Consider the following 13,207-nt stretch of genomic DNA (forward strand, 5'->3'; position numbering starts at 1 on the left):
AAGCATAGGATAACATGGGAACCTTGTGATCTTTCATTTCACTTCACTTCCTCAGATCTAGGGCTGGGGTTGCCTCAGAAAAAGGTCAGATCACAGATTCAGCATTGGATGATGTGCCCCTTTCTGGGGTCTGACGGCTGGGTTAGTCCTGATGGCGAATGACTGAATAAAGACAGCTTCAAACTCAGAGCAATCACTGAGGCCAAGAAAAAAGTATTAGATAAATAACTTCCATAATTTATACTGAGGTAGAAATCATCCTATCATAAAACAATGAAGAAAACCCTAGTTTACCGGAAAGGGGTATCTGATATATCTACTCAGTAAAAAGAAGGCTGCAATAAAAGGAAAAAGAAATACAATGCATACATTGATAAGACTGCACTTTGAAGTCCATCAGGCCCTTCATAACTTTTCCCATTATTCAAGCAATAAAAAGAACCTTTTGGTTATGCAGTTTCAGTAGCTGCTATCTGCACCAAGAAAGTCAGATCTTGGTCTTTAGGATTAAGGTCTCAAACTGCATTTTAGCATAATATAAAACAACATGTCCCTTTTATCAAACTAAAGGGTTTCATAAAAGGTCATGGTCAGACCTTGAAGCCTAAATGGCCTAAGCCTCCCAGTAATGAGACACAGCTATCTTAGAGATTTAACATGTTCTGCCCTCAACACATGCACAAACTCAGTGATTGCTTGACACAGAGGTACACTGCACACATTTAGTAATCTAGAATTCAATTCTAGCTCCACATGGTAAAAGTTCACTAGAAAAAATAAAAAAGAAAATCTATATTAAAACCAAACAAGCTAACAAACAAAACAACAACAACCCACATAAAAAACAACAAAACCAACAAAACTCATTCTATTTAGTGGGAAATTTGTTGTGGTGGTAGGCTTGATGGGGCAAACATGGGCTTGTTCATGCCCAGATATGTTTGCTTGCCTGCCCCCCTGCCCCTTCTGTGCTGGGGGAGCAACCTTGGGAGGGGAGGGTGAAAGCCCTGGCTTTGCCTAATTTGGTAAGGCCTGGCAAAGTGCCATTCCGATTGGCTAATCAATGTCCAATGCCCCACTAGTCACGGGCTGGATATTGATAAAAGGGATGAGCAGGTAGCAGGAGGCTGCTGCTGCCTTATTCTGCATCCCAAATTTGCCTGGAGAGCTTATGAGGAACAGGCTCCAAATGCCTGCACGTGGTCGCCTTGCATAGCCCTCAGCATGACACTGTGCTGAGACCATGCACACCTCAAGACAGCCTGTCTGCCCCTGAAAGTCTTCCTGCTATGACTACAAGTCCTGGAGATACACAGATCATCCAGAGGAGTTAGGGACAAGGTCAGAGATTGTTGGCCTCCTTCCAACAGAAGGCTGGGAGAAATCAAGTCCCAGCAGCCAGTCAGACAGACTTTCACACATTTTGGGTACTGTCTGAATTACAATTTTGTGAGTAAATACTTAAAAGCCTCTTCCAGTATATTTAAATTTGCCACTTTAAGAAATAAGTGATCTAGCTTTGCCTGTGCCCTGCGTGTATAAATTTCCAACCTGTGCACTTCTTGAACAGCTGAATAAGTTTCTGGTGAGTTTTAATGTTAATAAACAGTTTTCATAGTTATTAACAATCATTATCTGGATATAAAAATTAATACAGATTAATAATTTTGCATAATCCTTCACAATTATAAGCTAAAATATGTATAGAATCTGCTATATTTGCTTACTGTTCTTGTAACTGTCTTACAGTGAGGCAGTTCTATCCTACAGATACACATTGGAGTAAAACATTTAGGGCTGACTTCATCTAAATGCAAGATATTCAACCTGCTTTAATATTGGGGACTTCAGCAAGAAAAGAGTAGGAAAGGCTGTTTGGAAACTATAGCATAGTTTCTCTTCTAGTTACAGTCATAGTTCAGTGTCTCAATAAGCTTCTGCACAGCACAAAATAATTCCTGAAACTGGTGAAAATCACAGAAATTCTGAAGAACCTTTATTGTGATCTTCACAGAGCAAATGAATTGTGCTTTCCTGCATGAACTTCACCAGCATTTATATGACTCTTTTTTTTTTTTTTTAAAGTTTTGAGCTATCATGAACAAGTGAAGTGCTTTAGGTACAGTACTGTTTCCTAAAATGCCTTTTTATAGCAAAAAGACCAGGTGCTATTAATTTTTTTTTAAATTTTCAAAAAGTAGGAGCTGCTGAATGTTTATAGGCAGAATCAGCAGCCAAAAGTAGTTTTGGAAGTTAAGTAACAAAGCGTCGGTATCACACAATATAGCATATTTAAACTGATGTGAAATTGAGCATGAAGACCTACTGTTTCCAAACAAACTGAGAACATAATCTTGTTAGTTGCTAGAAGGCAGCTTTCAGCACTGCTCATTGTACAGTGAAAACTTCATTATGTTTTAATTCAGGAATTCCTTTTAAAAACGGAACTATATTCAAGGATATTCAAACATACATGCCATAACTTAGTATTCTTTAAAAAGCTACCATGGTGAAGAATACACCCAAACACAACTTGCCCATGGGAAATAAAACTGGAAATAATATGAAATAAACTTGCTTTAAACATCAACTATTTGGAAGAAGGGAGTGGGGAAATCAGTATCAAAGATACTGCTTATAGAGCAAGAAGAAGCAGTCCTTAGCCTGGTACTTTACAAATATTTTACATGGTATAACAGCATCAAGAAAGACATGACAGTATTTATGTTACTAACAGGAACTGACAATAGGAAGTGCAATGCCTTTTGAGATGTTTATAGTTCAATAAAATTAATATTATAATTCCTCTCTCAACAAGCAGTTATTCAAATTCCTAAGAACATTCAACTAAGTAAGGCTACTTTGTCCCCACTGAAGTAAAAATTCAACATAAAAAAGTTACTGTTAGAAAACTTTATAAAGCACCGTAAAATAATTCCATACAGTTTCATTATATAAAAATAATCATCCAGACAAACAAACAAAACCACTTTAGAGCTGTCTGAAAAATTACATTCAAACAAGCCACTTACTTTTCTGTCCTCAGTTTCTACACAGGAACTGCACTCTGCTTTAGTATCCTGAAAAGACAAACAGAGGAGATTGTCACAAAACATACTTATCAGGGTTGTGAGGATAACTCTGGAGGAATAAAGGGCATCAACACCTGAAAAGTAGGTTTCTTAACCTATTACACTTTATTGAACTCTTACCTCTGCACATTTAGATGCACAATGTTTAATATTATGGCTTTACATAAAGTTTATTAAAATTTATCACAAGCATAAAGCTAAATATAGGATTTTTAAATGTCTCCCTCCCCCCCTCCAAATCTAATACAATATAGTATAGTCAGCTTCTAAGACAAACATATGATCTCTGTTTTACAGCATATGTTTGCTTTATCTGCTTGCTTCTTCACGAAAACATAATTGCTCTCCCCTTTGGGTTTTTTTCCTTCTTTTTTCTCTTTAGTGATGGCAGTTTAAAAAAAAATGAAGGTAAACTACAAAGAAAACTGTTGCTCAAACTTCTGCCTGTTGTCAAGAGTGCTAACTAAATCCTGTTGTGTTGATATTTGCCTCTGAATCTCAATGCAACATGCAAGAACCAAGCATCAGCTCAAAACAAACATGTCTGTATGTATGAGTGTATATAGACAGGTATGCACACATATATTTTGGACTTCAGGAGTCAAACAAACAATCTTACAACCTAATGACACTCAACATGTTCTTTTTAATCCTAAAGTATCTTGGCTCTCCTTGAACCTTTGGAGTTTGCCAATACACATGAAGACATGCAGAGATGACCACTATGAAAAAATATCTCACCCGAAAGGCCTTTCTTTCTCAGTATTACTCCTTAGTACAACACAGTACTAAGTGGAACTGAACAAAACAAATGCCTACAATGCGATGACTGGAAACACAAGTGACCTATTATGATTTTAATTTTGCTTTCAACTTGACTTTTCTAGTGAGGGTATTCTTGGAAGCTAGTTTTGCTTCCATACTGCAGCTCTAGAGATTTCTATCTGATTAAAAAACCCCAAAACATATAAATGCAGGACTTTTTTTTTTTTTTTTTTTTTTGTTATAACCCAGCACCTCTCACTGAAGCTAGAGCTATTCTCAGTAGATTTTACATTATTGGCTAGTTTACTTGCTATAGAAATCCTGAGAGCTAATAACAGCTCCTAGTAAAAATGAAAGCAAATATAAAATGAAGAGATTATGTCTCTTTCACACCATGCCTACTCATCTTAAATGAAGGACCATTGTTTCAATGCCAAAGACTTCGTACCTAAGTCATCTACCTATAAAAGATTTAAAAAGTAAAATAATTCAATGAAGAAAGATGAATTGAGGTTTCCTTTAAAAAAAAAAGTGCTTTCATTCACAGCAAGATATAGGAAAGAGGTTTTCATGAGGCATATCAAGTTCTTTGTCACTTCTGAAGCAGTGTATCTGCAGCAACAAAAAATCTCTGTTATTCTACATAGTTTCATATATGAATTAGTACCTCAAATACTCCTTATATTGAAAACGCTTTTCAAGGAAAAACAGACTGTATTTTGTGGAATGTAAAGATTCATTCAAAAGATTTCAAGTGTGACTCACCACATCTCGTCTCTCATTTGTTAGATCAGAAAATACCATCTCTGCCTACAGGTTGACTTCCTGAGCTTGTTTTGGTGAGTTATTGAGGAAAAAGCAATCCAACATTGTTGCTATTGAAGTAATAAACTATAAAAGGCAAACAGAATTCCTACGTACACACTCTGCTCCAATGGAGCAGCAGGAAAGATGGGAGTGAAGTTATTGAAGTATTCCCTCAATCGGTTTTGTCTGTAGTATCAGGAATGGTCAGTAGGTGGAAGCAGATAACCTTGCAAAATCTTGTCAACTTCCCCGCGGAAAGCTCAATCTGTTGCAAAGGCCAGGTTGGTCAGGTATTTTACACCTATCTTTGGCATCCCAACAAGTGCTAACACAAATCATATCTTCTCTTCACAACACTGGGTTCCGATTTCATACAACTTGTCTAAATTTAGAAATAAAAGGGTTTGGATTTCCTTCACATTTGAAAATTTCAGAAGTGAAATAGATTCCTAGGTAATTGATGTGAAACAAAATACATATTGCAAAATCTAAAAGTACATAGTTAAATTCTAGGTTATTGTTTTCTCTGGATTTTTTTTTTTTTAATTATTAACTGCTTAAATATATCAAAGACCAGAGTCATTTAAGATGACAATCTTTTCCACTGACCACTAACCATATTTCATTATTGCTGCTAACAAACAGGCAGCCAGCAAAAGAATTCATTTGACTTTCATATTAGTTCTATTTTATCATTCCTAGAGAACAAATTAATAACACAATAATATTTACTGAAGAAGAAAAGAAATGAAAAATGAAACCATAGAATGTGACATTCAAGTGTTTACTAAGGCTGTCCCCAGTAACTTAAGGACTCATGCTGAAGCCTCATCAGATTAAGTTATTTAAACCAAACCCAGGATTTCAGTGGCTATGAGAACCATGAAGGAAAGAGTTTTCTTTATGAAAGTGTGGGTCCTCTGTTAACTCACATTCCTGGAACAACAGAGGCTTGCGTCCATGCTGCAAGCACAAACCAGGAGATGGTTGGGTTGTCTGCATCTTTTTATGTACCCTCAGGATAGCCTCCAGGCTGGCTGACTAGAGTCAAAAAGGAAATCCATCTGATCAGGGATTTAAAATCAAGCTTCTTGAGACTACTTGCATCTAGCTAAAAGCAGATAGACTTTAAGAGGAAGGTTTACAACACTCCTGGAAACTGAACTCACAAATTTTGTAATAAAAAATTACTGCCTGTAAAAATACTGCTGTATTTTTTATGTGGATTTGAAGGGACTCTTGTGTGTGCCCTCCCACACATCCACCCACCCTACGGCTGTAGAAGTGGATATTCAGCCTCTTCTTTCTTCTGATTCTACAGTTTTGCTTAGGTTCATTTACAATTTTCAAGGCTATCAAGACCAGAAAACTGGTTTTGTTTGTTTGTTTGTTTAAAAACAAACAAACACTTGATTTTTTCATTAATAAAGATTTGTTTGAAGCTTTATGGACTGGAGTTGGAAACTTTTCCACTTCTTTTCTTCCTTGTTCTCTCACCTTTTTGAGTTATTTGTCCTTTTGTCAAAAATACCCTAAATATTTAGAGATGCAAGGACACAGCACAGCACAGAAAGCAAGACTGTGTGCCTCACAACTCACCTACTTTCTCCAAATCTATGTTTTCCTTAGTCTAGTGATCTGAACTTACTTGAATGTAAATCTTCTGCCTGTGTCCTTAGATGGTAACAACTTCACCAAACAACAGAACATGCAGCACTATCAAAAAGGGCGTTTCCAAAGCCTGTGCTGCCATTCAGAGAGACCTAAACAGGATGGAGAGTTGGGCAAGGAGAAACTGAATGCAATACATCAAGGGCAAGTGTAGAATCTTGCATCTGGGAAAGAACAAACCTATGGACTATTACAAGTTGAAAGATAAACTATTGCAGAGCAGCTCTTGGAAGAAAGACCTGGGAGTCCTGGCGGACAGAAGAATGACCATAAGCCATCAATGTAGCCTTGTGGCCAAAGCCAATGGAATTAGAGAGGTTCTCCTCTCCACAGATGTGTGTTATGCATTCATCTTTCATACAAGTTGCAACATTTGGAAGAGAGAGTTGCCAAAATCATCTTGAGGCAAAAGACTGGTGAAACAAGAAGTTAATTTATGAATGGGTTCAGATCCATAAACAACAATGAAACAAACAAACAACAACAACAAAAATCAAAACCAAACACACCACCACGAAATCAACAAAGAAACAAACAAAAACTCCACCGGTTTCTTCTTCCTTTTTTTTTAAACAAATAAAGAAATTAACAAGCTCACCAACTAAACACATTTTTTCTAAGGTTATTATCTTTATTAGTCTCATAATCTGCAATTTTTCACTCACTAGTCAGGTTAAGCCATCTATTCAGCAGAGAAAATCCAATAGGAATGAGGCATCATACCATGAATTTCAGAGCTGTCTAAGAATAAAACATCAAATGAACCTTTAGAGCTCAATTTCCCTCAAGTCTAAACACAAAGCTTTTCTACTGAAATATACCAGTCATGAGCTGAACCTTCAGTTTCAGGCTGCAGGCTCTCTACTACGCTGGCTAAGATGTTCATCTACCTTATCACCTTGTCTCACACTGCAGTGCCAGCACTGTCTCCAGGACACAGACTCTCCTTTGACACCTGAGGGGCTGACTCAGAGTGCTAGGAATGGAGTCATAAAGAAGTGAGACAGCCAAGGTGGTCTTAGAGAAGGTGTATAATGCCTTCTGCTTTGTGTACATAACACATGTAGACACATCAGCACTGTCCCACCCCAGCAGCCTGAGTATCAAGCCTGATATGCAGTAACTAAGTTTAAAAAAAAACCAGCAATAAGGCACATTGAGCTAGAAAAGCTGATTTCAGGCCATTTAATAGCCATGAAATTTTTATCTTATGAACTTACCCCCTCTGGGTTTTGAAAGGTCTCAGACTTCTGGCCTCTGAAACATCCTGTTGCAATTCCACTGTTTAAATGTAGTTTATATAGAGAAATATACCTCTATGTTTGGTTTTCATTTGCTAATCAAAATATGAATGGATGTAAATGGTTCTCCTTTTCACCAGGGAATGAGTACTCCTGCCAATGTTTACAGTGCTTTCCAGAGGGTCTCTCACAAACCTTAACACTCATACCAACACATCTCATCAGTCATAAGGAGAATCCTTTACCTTTTTCGTGGTATACTGAAACTATCTGACATTCAATAAAATTTGAATGTTCCAGTGTGATTAATAATAGAGGTGCTGTGTTGACCCACGAAATAGTGTTGCATTTATTTCAAACTTCCATTTAAAAGTTTATCTTGCCAAATCCAGCAGTATTAATGGTTTTTAAAAGGCAGAAAATGAAGAATTTCATATTCAGAAATCATAGAATCAACCAGGTTGGAAGAGATGCCCAAGATCATCCAGTCCAACCTAGCACCCAGCCCCAGCCAATCAACTAGACCATGGCACTAAGTGCCTCATCCAGACTTTTCTTGAAGACCTCCAGGGACAGCGACTCTACCACTTCCCTGGGCAGCCCATTCCAATGGCAAATCACTCCCTCTGTCAAGAACTTCCTTCAAATATCTGGTCTATACCTCTCCTGGCACAACATGAGACTGTCCCACTTCATTCTGTTGCCGGTTGCCTGGCAGAAGAGACCAACCCCCACCACGTTACAACCTCCCTTCAGGTAGCTGAAGACAGTAATGAGGTCACCTCTAAGCCTCCTCTTCTCCAAGCTAAACAACCCCAGCTCCTTCAGCCACTCCTCACAGGGCTGTGCTCCAAGCCCCTCACCAGCTTCATCACCCATCTCTGGACATGTTCCAGTACCTCAACATCTTTCTTGAATTGAGGGGTCCAGAACTGGACACAGTACTCAAGGTGTGGCCTGACGAGTGTTGAGTATAGGGGAAGAATAACCTCCCTTGTCCTGCTGGAACCTGGGAGTCTATAGCACAGTCTCTGACCTGGTTCCTCTTGATTCCCAATTCAGCAAAAGCCTTGCAGAGGTGCTTTTTATAAAGTTGTACTTCCAGTACACTTCCCAAGCTGTACAATTTACAACAAAGTTTCAAGAGCTAAAACATTGACTGCATCAAAACCAACTTTTGATGGAGCGCAAACAGAACTGTTCCTGATGAATTAATTACCTTCAACCCTTGCTAAGTACATAGCCTCACACATTTCCCTTGAATTAAAAAGCTGTCAGAATCACATTACAGCAGAAAAAGATATTTCTCCCTCTTCCTGTACAAACCAGACTAATACACTTTTATTTGATCTGGTCATTTTTTAAATCACTTTTTGGCAAGACCAATCTAAAATTTATGATGGTGAAATACTGAAACATTGCTTTAAAGACTGAACACAAATCTGAATGTTAGAGAAAAATAACCAATGACTTTTCTATGGAATCTTAGATTTAGAACCTTCTGCTAATCAATCCTACTATAATTTACCCTAAGATGGGTACAAGGAACACAGGCTGACAGGTGAAATATGCTTCCTATTTTGCTGTTCAGATAACCATTAACAATAACTACAATAGGGCACATGAATGATAAAAGACCAGATGCTTATTGAGCTGGAAAATCCAATACTCCTCACCAAGGCAGGGGTGGGGAGCAAGCTATTAAGAAAATTGTGTCTCAACTAATAGTACTCTAGACAGTATGCCAACTTGGCAAACAATATGCCCATAAGGTACTTCTCTTTTCTTTATTGATGCAAGAATCTTGTTAGGCATAGGTCTAATTGTACTAATAATTATTAAAATGAATTGAAACAATCACTGTTTTAATGAAATTAGGCTGAGACTTTTCTCACAAATTCTGCTCTCTACATAATTTTTTAATTTTTTTTTTTTTTTTAAATCCTACATCAATCAGACAAAGTGTTTCTTTAGTGGGTTTCCTGCCAATCAACCAGATTCTGATTTTATTTATACATGGGCATCAAATCATTAACAAGCCCTCACAACAGCTGTGCACTCATAACACTTGCATTTCTCTTCACTTCTAAGGCAAATTTTAGGGCTGAAATCTTAACTACAGCTTAGATGTTAAAGTTCCAACTCAAACTGAATCATTGCTGTATTCAAACAGGAAATGAGAGATCAGATGGTATCGTGGCAGTGCTCTGACTTTTTCACACTGATTGCTACCATACTGATGTACTTTTATGTGGTGATCCAAAACACGAGGAATTAACATGAATGCATTTCATACACTTAGCAGATGAAGGTCCTTATTCTTTTCTACAGTAAGACCAAATGCTTACATTCCTTCATTAAATGCCAAGAAAACTCATGGGCTTTGTATATTTTAACTCCATATTACCAAACTAGGTGATACTTTAACAGTAAATTCAATAACATCAGCACTAAGTCCCCTAGGTCTCATTTACTTCAACAGTGCCTTCACGTAGTGAAAACAGGACTACAATACCACTGAAGAAGAAAAATACTACTATGCCTTGTCAGAGCTGAACACAAACACAATAATTGCTGTACTATCATGCACTAAAACAGAACTGATAGTCTTTAAAATATATACATATTTAAGTGCTTTGCTCATTTGCTGAAGAAAGGGTCTTAAATAGACTTTATGTGGCTAGAAGAAAACATATTTTTATTAGAATAGAAAATATTAAATACATTTATAAGATAATTTGCTGGAACTTCTGATGTTTTTTAGAAGAATTACAGCTATATTAGTATAAAATCAGGAAAAGAGGCTTTTTTTGATCACTGCTTTTATATAGTGGCACTTTCAGGTTCTGTATACAAAATGTTTGAGTCACACAAGCTCCCTTTTGTATGATTTATTGCCTCATGAAAGAAATGCTACAAATCCCAAAGCAAGAAAAAAAATCACTATTAAAGCAAATCTGAAGGTTGTTAGGCTGACCAATGTTAACTGAAGAAATGCTGATACAGGCTGTTATTTCCCTTTGGAATTTCTGGTACGCTGTGGAATTGCAGTCATACCTGTTATAAGTTTTAAAAGATGCTTCATAAAACTGATTGACACTGAAGAATTTTGAAGTAAAATAATCTAAGATGTGCTAACAGTTTTGTTTCCTTGTTTGTGTGGCTTTAAATTCCCACCAACTACATCATATTCCTTTTCTGATGCTTGGGAATTTTTGGCTGCTTAAACTGACTAAATGCGCTATTTCATCATTGTTTTCAGTATGTTCAAAAAGTCATCAAAAAATGTGGCTAATTTTACAATACAAATACTGAAAATCATCACCATTTACACTGTAATTGCTCTCACTAAGCCTAATGATTATTAATAATGCAGCCAGAGAAACACATTCTATAATATTATGTGATAAGAAAATGATAATATTTAGTAAATTATACCAGATATTTTCCCACTACTACCATTTTGTTCACTACATCAGGCCAGAAAAACCCATTTATTAACATGGTATAATGATACAAGAAAGACGAGATCAAGCTGATGTTCAAGAGATCTAAATAAGCTTCACAAAAGCAGATCCAGTGCAAGGTTTTCTACCAGATGAATGCCAAGATTCTGTACCAGAGAAACACTGTCTGTACTGGGCAATTCAGAATGCTAACATCTAAAAGGTAATTACCAAATAAAGGTTCAAAAGACCAAGTCAGCTCATATCCAAGTTATCAAAGACTCTACAGGACAACCATCAAACAACAGATGAACCACGCGTGATCTTGCTTCTTTTGTCCTCAGACCTCCCGCAATGATAAAAACATGAAACAACAGAAAAACACCTGCAAAATTAGCTACCCAAATGTGCATGGCTTTTGAAGGCTTCAGCTAACTGCACTTTATGTAATTCCCATCTGGTATCCTCAAAAGCAAAAATAATAGAATTCTCAGTTGTCAGTCATCGCAACTACATTATCAGCAACTGTCTGCTACTTGGAAAGAATTTTGGAAGTGGAAAGGGAAGTCCATCAAAAAAAGACAAATAGAGAGGGAGCTTTTGATCAGCAGGTTGATTTCTTCATGCAAGACTTGTAAAGATCAGGAAGCAGTTTTCAGAGTCTAAATTTGACTTTAAAAATTATCATGAATAATTCATGTATAATTCTGCAACTATACAAAAGTCTGCTCCAGTACATATAATAGCTAACCCCCAACAGCAGAGGGAAGAAGGAGGCAGTAATGTCAGTAAGAGTGGTAATAGCTACCTGTACTTCAACAGATGAAGCAGCTCCCATATTCTGAATATGGAGCACTGTGAGCCAAGAGCACAGACTGAAAATAGCCACAAGGACAGAATGAAGAGACCTGAGGTTTCCGTAGCGCAACAGCTACAAACACCTTCCCCTAACTTCTTGTTGCTCCAAGTGCATTCCACATAAATAAATTTCCAGAGAAAACCCTCAAAATTTGAGTCATACGCAGGATTTGTGTCAGCTGAAAAAAGCTTCAAAGCCTACATTTTTAGAAACCTAAAATTTTTAGAAAATGCACCACTGTAAAAGCTCAGAAAGACACTAAACAATCCTGCTAATCTCTGAAGCTGCTGCAGGCTTTTTTACTGAGGTTTTCCATACACACCTCCCCAGCAGGTATGTCAGCTATCCACTACCATTTTCCCCATGTTCACTTCTATGCTGTACTCTACAAAACAGTATTTCTTGTTATAAAAATCTTCCTTCTTACATTGCTCTATGGCAATAAAAATGTCTGTTATTTTTTTTTTCAACTCTTCAGTAAAAAAGAAATCAACAACCAAAAACCAAACACCAGGACTACAAGCTTTCGCTCATGTCTCTTTGCTGGAGTCATACAACATTTTTGCTAATGGTATCTCACCATGGAGCTTTAAAATCTTTATCAAAGAAAAAATAGCTTTAAACATTTGTAACTGTCCTTTGCTCTTATTTCTGATTTGGATACCTAAGAAGAATCTGCAGTCCCCATTTGCAGACATTGCACGCTACAATGACGAGCACTTGTTTACTTTGTATATTCATAACCTACTCTTTGAGTTCTGTTTTGGTACTAAGGTTATTTTAATTTACTCATAAGTCAGTTTTAGGCTAATTAATGACCACTGAAAATATGTTGAATAAAAAGCTGGGTTTATGACTTAAATATGAACACTTCATGGAAGAAGAAATTGGTAAATTGACAGCTTACAACAATAGAAAGGAATCTTTGTTGTATGTATGTAGAATATGGCATGTTAATACCCTCCACTGAAATGTTAGCTGTCGTGAGACTGTGATGATGCCTTAGTTAACCACTGCTATAGTTTTACAAATATATACTTGGAGAGTGAAAGGATTCCTTTATTTGAAATGAGAAAAAACATTTCCAACTCCACATTCAGCACTACCAGACATGTTCCAGCCTAGAGATACCAAGTAGGCTTGAATTGAAATTATTCAGAAAATGTTCTTTTGGCTGACCAAGAAAATCAGTACCTGGTAATTGAGATGCTGATGGTAACATCACAAACATCACGAGCCTAAGTGCAGAAGAACAGGGAATGTGCATCTATGACAAGAGTTCCATGTGCATGCAGATAGAGCTCTGTCTGGGCATGATGTGGGCAA

General features: G+C 37.0%; 1 protein-coding gene across 16 annotated transcripts in view; it reads right to left on the bottom strand.

Annotated features, from left to right (window-relative positions):
- The window catches only part of RBFOX1 (RNA binding fox-1 homolog 1), a 1,229,664-nt gene that overhangs the window by 568,052 nt on the left and 648,405 nt on the right, over positions 1-13,207 (bottom strand). For all 16 annotated transcript variants that reach the window (XM_064153056.1, XM_064153048.1, XM_064153051.1 and 13 more), the window contains one exon: positions 3,033-3,080. In XM_064153056.1, the coding sequence (XP_064009126.1) occupies positions 3,033-3,080 (48 nt within the window). The remainder of the gene's footprint in view (positions 1-3,032; positions 3,081-13,207) is intronic.

Source organism: Pogoniulus pusillus, chromosome 13, assembly GCF_015220805.1.
Source record: "Pogoniulus pusillus isolate bPogPus1 chromosome 13, bPogPus1.pri, whole genome shotgun sequence".
NCBI lineage: Eukaryota > Metazoa > Chordata > Aves > Piciformes > Lybiidae > Pogoniulus > Pogoniulus pusillus.